The sequence below is a fragment of the Maylandia zebra genome, linkage group LG11 (genome assembly GCF_041146795.1).
Source record: "Maylandia zebra isolate NMK-2024a linkage group LG11, Mzebra_GT3a, whole genome shotgun sequence".
In the NCBI taxonomy this organism is placed as follows: Eukaryota; Metazoa; Chordata; class Actinopteri; order Cichliformes; family Cichlidae; genus Maylandia; species Maylandia zebra.
Genome location: NC_135177.1, coordinates 6,848,665 through 6,865,670, shown reverse-complemented (window position 1 = coordinate 6,865,670; position 17,006 = coordinate 6,848,665). Strand labels below are relative to the sequence as shown.

At 41.0% G+C, this 17,006-nt stretch overlaps 1 protein-coding gene across 2 annotated transcripts in view; it reads left to right on the top strand.

Moving 5' to 3' along the window:
- The window catches only part of cep192 (centrosomal protein 192), a 33,592-nt gene extending 17,962 nt beyond the window's left edge, over positions 1–15,630 (top strand). For both annotated transcript variants that reach the window (XM_004560058.3, XM_004560059.2), the window contains exons 29-52: positions 92–232; positions 449–512; positions 677–816; positions 1,700–1,792; positions 2,091–2,209; positions 2,677–2,874; positions 3,341–3,431; positions 4,474–4,653; positions 4,791–5,051; positions 5,123–5,244; positions 5,858–5,967; positions 6,660–6,819; positions 7,073–7,163; positions 7,328–7,406; positions 7,499–7,622; positions 8,406–8,511; positions 8,599–8,818; positions 9,034–9,110; positions 9,407–9,502; positions 10,023–10,142; positions 11,190–11,302; positions 11,899–12,025; positions 12,423–12,481; positions 14,081–15,630. In XM_004560058.3, coding sequence (XP_004560115.1) covers positions 92–232; positions 449–512; positions 677–816; positions 1,700–1,792; positions 2,091–2,209; positions 2,677–2,874; positions 3,341–3,431; positions 4,474–4,653; positions 4,791–5,051; positions 5,123–5,244; positions 5,858–5,967; positions 6,660–6,819; positions 7,073–7,163; positions 7,328–7,406; positions 7,499–7,622; positions 8,406–8,511; positions 8,599–8,818; positions 9,034–9,110; positions 9,407–9,502; positions 10,023–10,142; positions 11,190–11,302; positions 11,899–12,025; positions 12,423–12,481; positions 14,081–14,213 — 3,024 coding nt within the window. In that variant the 3' untranslated portion in view covers positions 14,214–15,630. The remainder of the gene's footprint in view (positions 1–91; positions 233–448; positions 513–676; positions 817–1,699; positions 1,793–2,090; positions 2,210–2,676; positions 2,875–3,340; positions 3,432–4,473; positions 4,654–4,790; positions 5,052–5,122; positions 5,245–5,857; positions 5,968–6,659; positions 6,820–7,072; positions 7,164–7,327; positions 7,407–7,498; positions 7,623–8,405; positions 8,512–8,598; positions 8,819–9,033; positions 9,111–9,406; positions 9,503–10,022; positions 10,143–11,189; positions 11,303–11,898; positions 12,026–12,422; positions 12,482–14,080) is intronic.
- The last annotated feature ends 1,376 nt before the right edge of the window (positions 15,631–17,006 follow it).

Below are 17,006 nucleotides of genomic sequence, written 5' to 3'. Positions count from 1 at the left end.
ACCAGTTCTTGCATTGCTTTGTTCAGCAGAAACACAGTTGGTATAATGAAACGTATCTGAGTGGTTTACATTCTAAACTTTATTCCAACAGAATGCCACAGCATGGAGATGCTTCACCTTTTCCAAGCACCCTGTTACCATGACATCTGAGGGAACACAGCCGACTGGACACATGACCCCCGTTTCCTCTCCTTCTGTGATGAATCATGTGATGCATGCCAACTATGGAGAGGTTTGAGTTGCCAAAATGATTAGAATCCTTGTCAGAGTCCGCCATTTAAAATATTTCACGGCTGCACGTGTTTGTGTCACAGTTACTCAAAGGCTTGCTTAAACACTTGTGGTATTCAAGCAGAGCATTTCAACATGGTTATTTCAGTTTGAGAGATCCTGTCTGACCTAAAGTCCACCTAATGATGTATCATAATAAATGAAACTTGTTTTCCAGAATCCAGAAAGCTTCATGGTCTGGGTTCATTTCAAGGCCCCTCAGAAGTATACAGCTTCTTCTGGTAACCAGTCTGGACACAATAATTATACTTAAAGCTTTTTTTTTTGCAATATATTTAACAAATCACTTAACCCATGATATTCTTAGAGTGAGTAGTAGAAGTAGAAATAATAAAACAGAAGTTGTTTCCTACTAAAGGTAAGTGTGTGTTGTTATCCTTTTTAGGAGAACTAGGTCCAGCTGATGAGTACAGTGCCCGTGTGGACATTGAAGTGGACTCCCCTGGTCCCAGTTGTGTGATCAGGAGCATTCCCCTCAGGGCCAGGTCTGGAACTGCAAGGGTCCATGCTCCTAAAGATCTGCAGGTAACTAAGCTGCTGTGTGGCTGTTCTTAAACTAATGGCAACTGGCTTAACATCATTTAGCATTTCTTCCTGAATATGACAATGAAATATGTACAGCTCTTGTTAATATGGTTTTTGCAACTATCAATTATAGTACGCACTAAGAAATAATATTCCCCCCTTTTTGAGGGTCAAGCAGAACAAACTCAAGTAGATTTAACTGAGAAAACGTATAAATTCACCAGGGAATTGAAAAATGCTTTCCCCCACTGCATGATGGCGGTGTTTGTACGGTCTTATGCCTTTAATCATGTTTGTGGCATCTTCAGAAATAAGGAAACACTTTCAAGTATCGTTTAGTAAGTAGTGTCAGCAATGGGGTATCTGTTGTTAGTGGATGAGTGTATGTGCTGTGCACTTAACCGGTTTAAGAATACATACTTTAAACCAAAGACGCTTTTTTTTTTTTTTCTTTTTTTCTTTTTTATGGTTTTGTTTTGGGTTTTTTTCTTTTTTTTCTTTTTTTTTTATGAAGGTTAATGAAGAGGAGATGAGCACATAATTTCCCTAAGGAGTAATAAAGTATTCTGATTCAGAAATTTGTAAAATAATTTTGTCATTGTGGAAGAATGAAAAGAGACTAGTCTCGGAGAGGCGAGAGCTGCTCCTTTATTCAGAAAGCTTTTTATTTATGCTGAACAGCATGTAAACAGCACATCTGTAAATAGGAAAAAAGGCTGTTTTCATAAAATGACTCATTCATTTAAGAGTGGACACATTCATTTATTTTATTATAAAAAATCAAAACTTTTTGTTAACGTGTATAAGTTATCACTCTGTCAACGTACACTGGCCTTTTGAGTTGTAGCGAACTGTTTTTCCTTTCTTGTGCTTCTTTGTCTAGACTGTCAGCTTGTCTGCTCCACTGGGTAAATCTAGTCAACAGACGCTGCCATTAAAGAATGCAGGAAACATTGATGTGCAGCTGAGACTCAAGGTAATTCTGACCTTTACTTTTCTTATTGGATCTGGGGTTTGGGTAAGCCTCTGTGACATTTTGGGCTCAGATTGTGGCAAACACAGCAGGGATCCATTGATATTTTGCCTTTTTTTTTTTTTTTTCTTTGCTTTCTCAACTTCCACCTTCAATTTTTCCCTTTCTTTCTCACCTTCTTTATTTCTTTGTGCTCCTGTTTTTTTTTTCTTTTCCCTTCCACTGTACATTTCTTCCTTTTTGTTGCTCATTCAACTGGAATCACTTTTCCTTTGCCGTTTGCCTTCATTCCTGTTTACAGTGCAGTGACAACGAGGACAGTTTTTCTGTCACACCCAATGAACTGACCCTGAGAGTGGGAGAGGAACACGCCATTGTTGTGTCTTTCAAAGCACAGGGCAACCGAAAATGTAGAGACAGGTATATAACTTTTCATGATTGTAAGAGGTTATTTTTGTAGCAACCAGATTTAAACACAAAACCACAATTTCATTCTGAAAAGGATTTTAACAACTGTGATAATACAAATGTGACTGCTAGTAAATGACATTTGGCTACGTGTAACATCTGTATGCTTACCCCGGTTTCTAGACTTAAAATGGAAAAAACGACTGTGACAGCAGTCCTGATTGATAGGAGGCGTGCATTGAAATGACTTATAACCCTGTATCTTTTGTATTGATGTAATTTAATCCAGTCTGACTCTGAAATTACCAGCAAATGTATATAATGGTGCCTTTTAGGACTCTAAATATATCTTTGTTTTAATGACTCTTCATTTTAATGAACCATACTCATACAGCAGTCCTGGATTGTAACTTTGAAACCCCTCCAAAGTGTTGTAATATATTGTAAACTCAATTCTTACAATTAACTTTATATTCCAGCCTTCTCACCATTTTGGTGCTACTGTCCGGCCCTCAGTATGAGGTATCACTGAAAGGAGAAGTAACCCCTGAGGACTCTGGAAAGCATGCACTCCCCTCTGCAGCAGTGTGCGGCCCTGGTCTGACCAATAACGTCCCACCAATCCTCTCTAACAAGCAGTTTGTAGCCTGGGGAGGAGTCACCCTGGGACGTGCCGTGTAAGCAGTTTTCTTTTTTTTCTTCAGTTTTTCATTAATTTCACAGCTACACACTTGCAGAAAAAGAAAACATGTTATAGGTATCAATTATTCATTGGAAAGTAATCAATAAAAATCTCAAGGCCCAGTGGTCCATCTTATTCTATTAAGACTTGTATAATGTTATTCATGAGAAGGGACAGTGGGCATCTACCGGGAGTGTTATTCCTCAGAAGCTATTTCAACATAATGCACAATTTATTTATACTCGCTGAAGGGCAGCATAGAAGAGACAGCAGTAAGCAGGCTAAATCCCCCTCAACAAGTATTCTTTAAAGTTTTAGCTAGATCCAGATTTGACCCAGCTACTCGTACATGAAGTAGGAAAATGATTGTCAGTGTTCAAAGTCTGTCAAAGGTCCAGTTAGACGGAGAGCACTGTGTACACTGACTGTTGTCACGTAACCAAGAGCGCTTGTTTTTTTAGCCAACAGAAGCTGGTCCTTAGGAACAACTCGACTGACGCCACACAGCAGCTGCGCCTGCTTATTCGAGGCCAAGACCAAGATTGTTTTCAGGTGCACATCATCTCTATTCTTGTTGTGTGTTGTTGTGAGTAGCGCATACTGTTTGTTTGGTTGGGTTTTTCTTTTCTTTTCCTGATGTACTGGTTGGAACTGTGTGTTTTTCTTTTTTTTACTACTTTTCTTGTGTATTGGGAATCTGGCACAGTGGAATCTACACTGATCAGGAATAACATTCTGACCACTGACTGCAGTGAATAACACTGATTATCTTTTCATCATGGCACCTGTTAGTGGGTGCGATATATTAGGGAGGAAGTGAACATTTTGTCCTCAAAGTTGATGTATTAGAAACTGGAAAAATGGGCAAGTGTAACAATTTGAGTGAGTTGGGGTGTCTTGTTGGGTCTGCAGTGGTCAGTATGTATCCGAAGTGGTCCAAGGAAGGAGTGGTGGCGATCCAGCGACAGGGTCGTGCGTAGCTGAGGCTCATTGAGGCACATGGAGAGCAAAGTTTTAGCTTTGAACCAGCTTGAACCTGGCCCATGTGGTCAAGTTCAAGCTGGTTCTGATTGAAAGTTGTCAGGATACAGAGTTCCTCACTGTTTGTTGCGTATAATCAGAATACTTTATTAATCCCGAAGGAAATTAGGCTGCATAGCCACAGACCACATACACCTTTTCATGGAAACTGTACGCCCTGATGGCTGTGGTCTCTTTCAACAGGATAGCGCACCCTGCCACAAAGCAAAAATGATTCAGCAATGTTTGGTTTGGTTTGAGGAGTGCAAGAACGAGTTGACTTGGCCTCCAAATTCCCTAGATACTAATCGAGTCGAGCATCTGTGAGATGTGCTGAACAAACAAGTGTGATTCTTGGAGGCCCAAGAATCCTTTAAGATCCTTTAAGTCCACTTTACAGGACTTAAATCTGTTGCTAACATCTTGGTGCAGATACCACAGCACAACTTTAGGGGTCTGTTGGAGTCGATATGGGACCAACACAATATTAGGCAGATGGTTGTAATGTTATGACTGATGGGTGTAGTTAACATGTGTTGAATTTCCTTAATTTGGTCTTCCATTTCTTCTTCAGCTCCAGAGTTTGTTCAGTCCCGAAGAACGTCTAACCCGACATGGAGAGCTGTCCATCCGTCCCAGAGAGGATGTGACCGTCCACCTTCTTTTTGCTCCCACCCGAGTGGCCTGCATGTTGGCCAAGCTGGAGATCAAACAATCTGGAGTTCGACCTTCACAGCCCGGAGTCAAATTCACTGTGAGGATGTGACCGTTAAAACCAAAATCATCAAACGCATTATAGTTTCTCCTATCACAGTTTTACTCCTCTTTTGTCACGCTCTTTTCACTTTCTGCATCTGTGATTAATTTCATTCCCGTCTCTCTGATCCTTAGATTCCACTGTCGGGTTATGGCGGCACCAGCAACATCATTCTAGAAGACCAGAGGAAACGTGCAGATGGCTACGTGGCAACACTGACCGACATCGCTGTTGGCTGCGTGAGCAAAGTGTGTCTGTGTGTGAGGAACACAGGCTCCAGAGCTGCTTTCATCAAAGCTGTGGCCTTCTCTGACGTGCAAACACGATCACTTATGGAGCCCTCAGTCATCAGCCTCGCGCCTTCACAGTTTGTACTGAAGGAAAGAACCCAAGAGGTAAGAGTTTTTGTTTTTGTGTTGATTTTTCTCTGTGTATACTTGAACTTGTTATCAATCTGAATTTTCAGGTGATCACTGTGCTAATGAAGTCCACCCAAAGAGAACAGAACCTCTGTCAGTTAGCCAGTGCACTGCTGGCTACAATCTACCTATTCTGTGGAGATGAGGTCTCCAGACAGCAGTACAGGAGGTGAGACCTTCCAGCATTTAGTTTTCTAGTTGGACTGTTGAAGTGTTAATGGTAATAGTTCACAGGATTCAAATTGATAGTGATTTAATTAAATCTAAACGATCATTAGGAGAAGTTAAAGCTCTCTTGTAGTAAAGATGGCTTCAAATAATATGGATCTCTGTGGAAGGAAGGGATTTTATCTGTGTCGCTTTACATCAGCATTAAAATGGCCTTCTGTTCTGTTCGGTAATGGCCAGAGCAGTACTTAAATAGATTAACTTTATCACTGTATGAGTTTGTATTAGGTTCAGAAAAAAATTATGTGGCCCTGTAAACTGATTTTACAAATGCTGCAATAAGAGCAATGAAGAGTAACTGAAATTGTTGCATCAGTAATTCCTTAAAGTTTTTATTTTCTACCGTAAAGTCCAAAGGGGGCCAATTAAAGTTATTTTTTTTAAGTGTCCATCTTTCTTTCTTCTTGTCTTATATCCTTATAGTAATGATGACGCTTGTGCACAAACAAAGCCGTAAATCGTTTCTGAATCATTAAAATGTTTACAGAGCCTTTTCCAGATGCTTTTGGCAGGACTTTTTCAGTCCTATGCATCTCTTTATTTTTTTCTGTCAGGTTGCTTCAGAGCAAGCCAGAAGTTGCACGGAAGGCCCTGTCTGACAACAGTCTGCTGAAAAACATTGATTTTAATGAGAAGTTCTTGGGAGAAGAATATGTTGCAGAGGGTAAGATACCATGCTGGGAGGGGAATTCCTTTCTGATCTCAAGGTTAAAGCAGTTGAAAACTTTCCATAGATGATGGTAATAACCTGCACATTTCATGTTCCATTTTACTGCGTTGTTAACCTAAAACTTAATTTAACTTAAGTGTCTCACATAGAAATAAACAGCCTTTTCCCTTTTTATTAAAAAAAACTAAAACTACTATTTTGGATGTAGTAGAATATCTACATATTGACATTAGGAAAAATTGCACAAAACGACATCCTTGTTACCAGCTTTTAAAAGACTGCGGGATGTTGGGCAGCTGGCATGGACACCCAAGTTTGTGAATGCGATAACTGGAACGAGCAGATGCAGGAGCTTCAAATCATACCATAAGTGTATCTACTAGGAGGCTGAAGGGTACCACTGGTGTTTTTTCTTTTTTAGCAGTGATGAGAAAGTATTAAAAGGTAACAACTTAATCCCAGATATGCTTTGGAAATGTCAGATTTTGTTCTGAAGCTTTGGGACAAGTTGAGCAAAGACTGTTTAGCAGAAATCACTCAGCCGAGGACAAAGTTGCATGGCTGAATAAAGCCTAAGAGAACATGAACATAAAATTTAAGGCAGCAGAGATTCATATTTTGATTCTGAACATCTTTACATCTGATTCACTGCTTAAAATTTGACGAATGATTTCCCTCCCGTGTAGCCTGTGACCTGCCCCAGCGGCCCAATGAAGCCCACATCTTCTACGGCAACATGAGTAAGGTGGTGGTGTCGTTGCTTGGAAGTACTAAGAATACAGACTTTGAGGAGAGCGAGCATGCTCTGCTGCTACCGTCTGCAAAGTCCAGCTCAGAGACAGACAGGTAACCTGCTGGAATATACACGGGTCTGTTCCATCTTAATAGCAGTGCGATCACCAATATGGGGATCCAAGTACATGTCAGAAAACAAAAGACCGTTGCTCAACGTACAGCATATTCAATTTATTGGGTTTTAGATTAGTAAACACATTCAAAATTATGATGCAACATTATCAATTGTCTTTGTGTATTCCTGCTCTTTGATAACTCTGCATTGATAAGAATGCACAGTTTAATGGTCTTGTGTGATTCCCAGTGGGTCTTCAAATGGCAATGTGTCTCTGGATGTGCTGCCAGTGAAAGGTCCCCAGGGTCCAGCACTGAGAGTGGCAGAGCCTTCCTTAAAGGTACTGTAAGCCCTTCTTAATCAACTTTAATGGTTTCTTTCAATGACTATTGATTACTTTGGGGCTTTTTAAACTGACTGAGATTTAGATCTTTGCTTCACTCTATTTCATGTGAAAAATGTATCATTTTTGAATGTAGATTATCTTCTTTTTACCCTCTTCAGGCTTCAGAGCAATTACACAAACAGTCCGAGTCCTGGACTATTCACCCAGAACAGCTCGTCCTTGCAGCTCCCACCATCAGTGAGTTGAATACAGATTTCAAGAGTACTAAGCAAGCTTGGTTGTTAGTTTGGCTGGAGCAACCAGTGAATTTTTGTTGTTGTTGTTTTTAGATGGTGCATCCACCACCAGTCAAGTTCAGATCCGAAACAATACTTCGAGAGAGCTGAGCTTTGATTTGTCCTGGCCTGCCCACTGCCTCACGATCACCCCACAGCATGGAGTTATCGAGCCACAGTAAGAATACCCTTGAGTCAAGAGTTTTTGGTTACAAATTCTCTGTATTCTCTTTTTTTTTCTGCATTTCTCACACTTGATGTGATTGCATCACGTTACGCATCAACTGAATATTTGGAACACTTTAGCATGAGGTCCAGTGGATTTTTTTCACAGATGTAATATGAGGTGTAATCAAAATATTCCACGATCTTTTTCTACAAGATCATCTTCCCAACAATGTCTGGCTTCATTCACTCCTGTTCTGAAGCATTTCCCTCTGTGTGACATAAGGTTGGTGTGTAGAGTAAAAAGGCAATATTGACTTCTCTTTGAAACCATCCTGAATGATCATGGGAGCTGCTTCTCAGGATATGACCTTCAGCATTTTCTGTTAGCATGCACCTTGATTTCATCCCTCAGGGCAGATGGTCTCTGCAGAACTGTGGCTTGTGTCATCCTGTTTCACTATAGAGCACATTGAAAATACTGGAGTTTTTTCCTGGGGAAAAAAAAAACAAAAAACATGCACACCTCCTGCACTATCACTAGATTTTCCTCCTTGCAACCGAAAATCAAGCTGAAGGATTACTGTGTTCATACACTTGAGGAAATTATTTTTTTATTTTTAAAGGGAGATGTGCCAGATTTGAATGCGGTAACCCTTTTACATGTCTGATTCCATAACTTTTGCCATTACAGTGGCTCTAGAAGGACAACAGACAAGCGAATCCTAATTTAATGTGTGCATAAATCTGCTGAATGTTATGTTTGCGTCTAATTTTGTCATTATCATAAACCAAGGTGCCACCTGCAGATCTTGATCAGCCCCAACCCGTCATTGGCAACTAAATCTTCCCTGCTTCCCTGGAGTGGACAGATTTATGTCCAGTGTGATGGTCAACAGAAGGTATGGGATATTAGCAACTTTTCTTTTTCCAAACAACACTGACAGACTGTGAGAAACTGACATGAGCTAAATCTGAGCTGGTTTCAGTTTATTAAGGTTCAGATCCGTCGAGACCTTGCTCTGGATGTGTCTACAGCCCCAGCAGATACAAGTTTGTCAGCCCTGCCTCCTCAGGCTGCTACCCCCTTGTTGCCTGTGGGCAGGCTCACCACAAGGCCATCACTTACCCCACAGATGCCTCAGGCCATGGTAGAGATCAACAACAAGACCATAGTCTTCCCCACCACACCCTCAGGGGAGACATCAGGTAGGAACATGGCTTACCGCTGGAAGTAACTTGCTCTGACCAACATTAAAGCTCTACATTGTGCTCGTGTCTGAACAGTTTTACAACAATTATCTTTCAGTTTAAACATGAAATACTTTCCAGGCTGTCAGTTTTTAGTCGTGGTCTGTAGGTAGCACGTGATGCATCTATTCCTGTGGGAGACTGAACGTCTCTATGTTGCTCCTGTACTTCAGAGGCCCAGCTGGAGGTGCAGAATGGGAACGTGGAAGTGAGGTGGTACCTGTCATCATTTGCTCCTCCATATGTCAAGGTGCTTTTTTTCTCCTCCCTCCTTTCTTCTATTAGCTGTTTTCTCCTGCTCCTCTTGAATATCTCTTGGGAGATCTCTGCTTTTACGGCTTTGTAGTTTATTTTGAAGTTACTTTTGTATGTGAGTGTTGTGAGATTCGTTTTGTTTCATGAACTACCTTAGTAATTACTTTGTACTTGTTCGCACCCTCGATTTATGTATTATGTTTCTAATACATAAATGTTATTGGCTGCTTTGATCCAAGCTTATGTTGTTACAAACTGTGGTCCTTTCTCACTCCCTCACTCTCTCTTCAGGGGGTTGACAACAGCGGAGACGTTTACCGGGCCACCTACACGACTTTCAGATGCTCCAGGGTTTCTGGAACCCTGGGAGCCCATGAGAAGATGCAGGTAGGTACTCGCAGTAGACTTGCCAGTAATATTTAAAGTAGGTCATTATAAAGGGACAAAGATTTCCAGCAAATGCTTTTCACAGGGGAAAAGGATCCTTTTTAATAAAAAAAAAAAAAAAAAAAAAAAAAATCTAATGGCCAATCATAAAACCTATAAAATCTAGTTTTATTGTTTTTACATTTTTAAATTGGTGTTCTATTAAAACTTTCATTAATTTTATTGTTCCTTTCACAAAATACGGTTTTCATGTGCAATTAGTTTTACTGTTAACATTGGAATTCTCTTTTTAGTCAAGTGACACATTCAAAATGATGTTTCTATGTTACTCTGTTATGTATCACATCTGTGAGTTTTAAATGTTTGGTTAAATCAAACACTGAGGTGAATTTAAGTTTATACTTTCCATCTAGAAGCATAACTCTGTAGTAAGATGTTTTTATGAGGTTAAATAAAATCCAGTTGCATCTTACAATGTTTTTTTTTGTTTTTTGTTTTTGTTTTTTTGTTATCTTTTTAGGTGCCCATCACTTTTCTGCCCAGGGACAGAGGGGACTATGCCCAATTCTGGGACTTGGAGTGCCACCCTGTGTCTGAGCCCCAGCAGAAAACCCGAATCCGCCTCCAGCTCTGTGGCACTGTGAGGACTTTTTTTTTTTTCCCCCCTTCCCCTTAAACCAGGAAGTAGACTTCTCAAAATATAGAATCTATTCTCTGAAAGAGTTTTTCCCAGCTTATTTTTCAGTCATTCAGAAAAAACCCCACAGAAACCACACACAGAAGGGCCTCTCCCAGGACCCTCTTCCTGTGTAGCAACACTAATCATGCAGGTTTTCAACACCATAATGAGGGAAAATAAAAGTTGTTCTTCTGTAGTACATAAGAGGCACTGGAATCCTGGTACACCTTCAGCTTTCTTAAAAAATGGCATTAAAAACAAAACTGAGTTCAAGTTTGTTTTCTATAGCACAAACTGTACTTTCAGACAAATTTTAATCTACTTTGCTTTAGATATTTGATATTCAGTCAAAAAAATATGGATATGGCCAGTGCTTTCACTACAGAGGCACATTGTGATGTTAACTTTCAGTTACTTTAAAATAAGCTGCACATATTAGCAGTACCTTGACTGTGGCTTTGTAGTGTAAGTGACAGAATTAACAAATGAGACAAGTGGGTTGTGGGATGGGAAGGAGAGCCACCCTGCTGAGAAGGGCCTGCGGGCTTCTTGTGTGTAACACTTTAAAGTGAAGTGTTATGACAGAATCAGTTAACTTAAGAGCATACATGCACAGCAAGTGGGATGTCAGAGAGATGGCTCCACATGAGTAGGTTAAGTGGCTGTGATGCTAGTGCTTTTCTTGTTGTTGCTTTGTCTTGTAGATGCAGTGTTTAAAGTGGAATGCAGAGTCTTTGAGTAGAGTTAAATACCAATCTGTGACTCTAGTTTGTAAAACTTTGGAAAACCAAAATGCAAAACATAACACTCATATTTAGCTCTACAGCTAACTGTCTAAGTCAAAGTCTCTGCATATAATTTAGTAAGCCAGCACGTAGCTGTATGTCTCCCAGGGATAAATGGTGTTAGATTCAGGTGTTTTTGTATTTTTTTTTTTTTTTAGTGAGCAGCAGTTTTTAAGTTGCACTGAAAGCTAACAGGCTGAATCTTAAATGTCTGTGTCCAAAGGGAACAAAATCTGGACCAGTGGGAGGACCACAGGAAGGAGACTGCTCTCTAGTGAAGACAGAGGCCACAGTCAAGACCAAGAAGAGACCCGAGTCCTCATCTAGCAAAATCAGGTAACTCCACCTAAATCTAATCATGGAGGGAGATCCCATTCAGAAAAAACACAAGAATATTGTTTTATGTAGCACATGTGGGTTTATTTAGTAAATTTAGGTTAGCTATAGTGATGGGAGGAAATCAAGAAGATGATTTTATGAAATGACTGTGCTAGAATTGAATTCTAACAGTTATCCCTGTACCCTGCTAGAGTAGTTCTGCATGATTATCTATCCTGTACTTGGCCTTTATACAGGTTCTCAGTACATGGAGTGATTTTGATCTCCTATCCCTTCAGGCCAACTGATTGGCTGCTACTCACAAACAGAAGGTTTGAATTGCAGGTGGTTGGGGTTTCTGTGGTCATAGCCAGAGGCTTGTGCGTGGATCACTCATACAAACTATTTTTTTTTCTAAACTTGTGCATTTTTAAATTGAGTATCCCCCACTCTGACAGCATATTTGACTGAAAAAAAACCCAATTATAGGACCCCTTTCAACCTAAATTCATACCGTAGTTATGTTGTTTTTAAACACTGAGTCACTGTGAATTCCCGGTTGTTTCATGATGGTTATGCCCCCCGTTTAAAGTGGCACATTTTGTAATCCTTAGCCAGGAGGAGGTCGTGCGGAGGGGTGTGTATTCACCACAGGACCTGTACACCTTCCCTGCCACACGGGTGGGTGAGTCCAGCTCTCTAAAGGTCAACGTCCGCAACAACTCGTCCGACATGCATGAGGTGGGGCATAATTTATTCTCATGAAGGTGTAAGGTTTTTTTTTTCTTGCCTACTGCAGCAGAAACTGAAGTTCACTTACATGCAAGTGCAGTAAGATCATGTCAGAAAAGTGAAGTTGTCACAGGGTTAACATAAGCAAGGAAGTAAGATATGAGAGTGTTTTAAAAGAAGTCATTCTTTAAGTGTGAGTTGCCCCTGGAGATGACATAATGTGTTAAGGAAGCAGAAGTAGAGATACCTTGACTATATTTGTGATTCTCTGTACCACTAAAAGAAATTGCATGCCTGAGTTGATGTAATTATACTGAGTGAAAAATACAGTAACACCCCTAACACTTGTCACTGTGCTTTGCATGGATTTGATATGTGATGTGTGGCTTCTCTAATTGACTTGCAGCTGACATTTGTAAACCCTAGTGAGCCTTTCTACATCAAGCATTCCAGATATTCTCTGAGGTGAGTCTGATGTTTATTACAACAAACACAAACCTTTTGATTGCTGCTTTTAGACTTGGTTTAGGCTTATTTGGAGCTCTTGAAGTTTTCTGGTATTGTTATCATACAACTGAGTAGTTGGTTAGATCACGTTTAATCAAAAAGATGTTCTGTGGTCTAACTTGGAGACTGCATAATGTCATTTTCCCATTGTGAATGCTCACTGTGGGGAGGTCCTGTGAGAAGCTGGGACCAGGAGGATGATCTAACTTTCTAGAGTATATACTTGAGGCCTGAGTACGAGTGATGTTTTTGCCTGACAAAGGCGTTTGGAGGGGCAGCCCGGTCACAGGTACCAGTTGTGTTGTGTTGTGTTGTGCTGTGCTGGTGAGGAACGGTGTTCAGAATGTGCACATTATTTGTTGTTTTGTAGTGGCTAAAATGATGCCTAGTATGGAAATGAAATACTGAAATGTATTTGCTTCACCAATAAAATGAAAGTACTGTGACACATTCCATAGTGAAGCATGACAGTTATGTGAAACAGTGTCACAACCTGAACCTCCCCCAGCTTTGCGATAGGTGTGCTGTGAGCACTGCTGTGTGTGGATTTGTGATTGTGGTGTTCCCAGCATGTTGTGGATCTCATTACGATGACCACAGGTTTAAAGAAATGCTTCTCCAGTTTCCCTTGTATGGGTCTTAGTATAAGCATTTGGTTCTGAAATACCTCTGTATCTAAAGCTGACCAAAAGCCAACTTGAATATATAACCAGTATAGTTGAAGTAGTTCTCTAACCTCTAACCATCTAAAATTTAAACTGGACCTTAAATTGCTGTAGTTAATCCCTGCATTCATTTTCTGCTAGTTATGAATGGATTATTAGTGCTAGTCATTGATATGGGGGGCGATCGTGGCTCAAGAGTTGGGTGTTCGCCTTGTAATCGGAAGGTTGCCGGTTCGAGCCCCAACTTGGACAGTCTCGGTCATTGTGTCGTTGGGCAAGACACTTCACCCGTTGCCTACTGGTGGTGGTCAGAGGGCCCGGTGGCGCCAGTGTCCGGCAGCCTCGCCTCTGTCAGTGCGCCCCAGGGTGGCTGTGGCTACAATGTAGCTGCCATCACCAGTGTGTGAATGTGTGTGTGAATGGGTGGATGACTGGATATGTAAAGCACTTTGGGGTCCTTAGGGACTAGTAAAGCGCTATATAAATACAGGCCATTTACCATTTACCATATATGGCTGCATCATGTGATTGTTTTCACCATTGATTCATTATTTGTTCTGTACAACATTAGAAAACAGTAATTAATCCACAAATAAAATACTTTTTAAAGCTTTGTTGTAGAATGGCTAAAAGATGCATTAATAGTAGACGGACTGTTCATTTCAGGTTCAAGTGTTCCATCACTGTGCAAAGTGGTTGTGACTGATATCAATTATACTTGAAACAATATGAAACGGTGACAGTGTAGGATTTTATTTATTTTTAGATGAGTGCAGTGCATATTTGAATGCATTTTGAATCTATATTTGTGCTTCTTCACATTATGTATACACACACATTTCAAATTGTTCCAGCCGTTCAGTAACCGCCTTTGTTCTTCCTCGACCTTTAGATCCCAGCACTATCTGAAGCTACCCGTCCAGTTCAAGCCCAGTACCGCAGGCGGACACAGCGGCTTGCTGCTCATCCAGTCAGAAACAAGCGGAAGTCTTGTTATTCAGCTGACTGGTGAGGCATTGCCTTGAATCCACCGTTTTTAACCATCCCACGCCACCTCGTCGTGCCGCCTGGCTTTGGGTGGTGCTCCTCTCTGTTCTCTTCACCGTGGGAGAGATGTGAGTGACAGAATAAGAGGCATAAGGTCTAAGGATCAAATAATGTCAGCCTCTGGATTTAAATCCTTCCTTGTCGTCATGTTTGGAGATGCACGCTATAGCTGATTGAGGGGGACTGACTGAGACTCCTGCCAACACAGCCCCAGCTGCCTGTGGATAAGGCACAGGTGTCCTCAGCTGGCCGATGAAAAATGATTGCGCCTGTTTGTGCCTGAAGCTGAGTAGTTTGAATCTGTCCAGCTCACAATTAGTCTGCACGGCCCCGGTGTTCCAGAGAGCTAATGCATTTTGTCACTTGACTCTGGATCTGGTGTTTCGCTTTCTCTCTGAGTCATGTCACAAAGTAGCATTGCTGTTGCCATGGTCTGTCGGACAGTAGCGGCACCAGCTGAGATACTTTGGAATTAATTGGAGCTGGGCATGCAGGAATGCCTTTGTTTGCTGTTTGGTAACATCACTGCAGGGATTTTGTTTTTGGAAAAGCCACATTTTTGCCTGTTTGTTGTGTTACACAGTGGATACATACCTTTTTGTCTGAGAACTCTGTGGAGTCATCTCTGCCATTACCTCCTAACTGAAACAAGGACCCGAATAGATTTAAAGCTTCAGTTTTGCTGGAGTACATTTTAAAACTGCTATTCTAGCTCTGTCTGCATCTCACAACATTTTCCTAATCTTCTGTACTCGTGTTTGTTTCTATGGAGATGGCTCTTCATCTTGCAGGGCCCACCTGCGCAGTAGCCTTTGTCAGCACCATGTGTTGACTTCCCCACAACCTCCAAGGCTCATTCCAAACAGCCCAGATGTACTTAATTTAGTCATGTTCAGGGCAGCTCACAGCAACATTAGGATGGTTAATGATTGTTATTACATGCTAAAAGAGTTTCCTCTGGTGGGGTTTTCATTCGGCAGCTTGCCAGGTCTGTTCAGTATGGTTGCCATGGCAAAACTTGTGTTAATCACTGTTCCACTCACAGAAAATTATCTCCCTGTTTCCTCTTTTGGCTCTGGGGCAAATGGCAAAAATTGCTCAGGGGGTTTTGGATTTGCTTCCATAATCAGTTTTGATATTGAAGGGGATGGAAATGGGGAAACTTTATCAAGGGGGTGTTGTTAACCTGCTAGTGCCACACATTGTGACAACACGCTGAAGAACACTATTCTTTTGTACAGTTTTTCCTACTTGTGTAGTGGGTTTTAACATGAAGGCAGTATACTGTTAAACATCCCAACATGTTTTGATTTACAATTTGCACATGCTTTGAATAGCAATGATGTAATATATTGTATGTAATATATGTTTAAATAAAGTTTTGTGACAATTGAAGGTGCAGTGTCTTTTGTTTTTTTCCTTTAGCCCACATTGCTGTCAGAAAGGTATCAAAGTGGACAAATATGATTTATGAAATATATTCTTGAACACTAGCTTTATATTCATGTTCACTTTTTTTGTTTGTTTGTTTGTCCATTCAATCAGACTTTCTGTACAATAAGGCTTTCACTTAATGCTACAACTTGTTAAAGAATCTAACAAAAGTCCAGTTATTTTATAAGAAGGCGATGTGTTTTCAGAAATCCAAGTTCTGTTAAGTGGTTTGGATAAATGACATAACTAGCCTCCACATGATGGAAGCACTACTCTGTATAAATTCAGATTGGCTGCCATGTAATGAGCTTTAGTAAGTGGATTTCTGGACATCGTGTTCGTTAACAATAACAAGTGAACAGTGAAAATGTTTCTTACTCTAAAGTCATGCGTTAGTTGTTCAGTTAGCTTTATTTAAATCCCAGATTTGACTTTTAATCAGATTTATTTTAGCAGATTTCTTCAAGCAAACTTCCTGAAATTAAAGTCTGACTTAGCTGGAATAAAAATGGTAACAATTAAGCCATTAAATCCTTAAAAATTCAAATGAGAATAAAGGAAAGCTGAATAACAGTACATTCCAGTACCAGGAAAGCAGCAGGACCAGACGGCATCCCAGGTCGTATCCTAAGAGACTGCGCATACCAGCTAGCTCCTGTGTTCACTGAGATATTCAACATCTCTTTATCTCAGTCGGTGATCCCCACATGCTTCAAAGAGTCCATCATTGTTCCTGTCCCGAAGAAACCCCACCCTGCTTCTCTCAATGACTATCGCCCTGTAGCCCTCACCTCAGTAGTGATGAAGTGCTTTGAACGCCTGGTCAGAGACTTCATCATTTCTTCACTACCAGACACACTGGACCCACTACAGTTCGCTTACCGTCCAAATCGTTCCACAGACGATGCCATCTCTCATCTCCTCCACACATCACTCACTCACTTGGACACTAGAAGGGGGAATTATGTTAAAATGCTCTTCATAGACTACAGCTCTGCATTTAACACCATAATTCCCTCCACACTCACCACCAAGCTGGAGCATCTGGGACTCAGCTCATCTATGTGTCAGTGGATCTCCAACTTCCTAACTGGCAGACCACAGGCAGTAAGGATGGGCGGACATGTCTCAGCCTCCACCACTCTCAGCACTGGAGCCCCCCAGGGGTGTGTTCTGAGCCCCCTGCTGTACTCTTTGTACACATATGACTGTGTGGCCACTACCAGCTCCACCACCATCATCAAGTTTGCTGACGACACCGTCGTGGTGGGCCTGATCTCTGATAACAACGAGACGGCCTACCTGAAGGAGATTAGGAATCTGGAGAACTGGTGCCA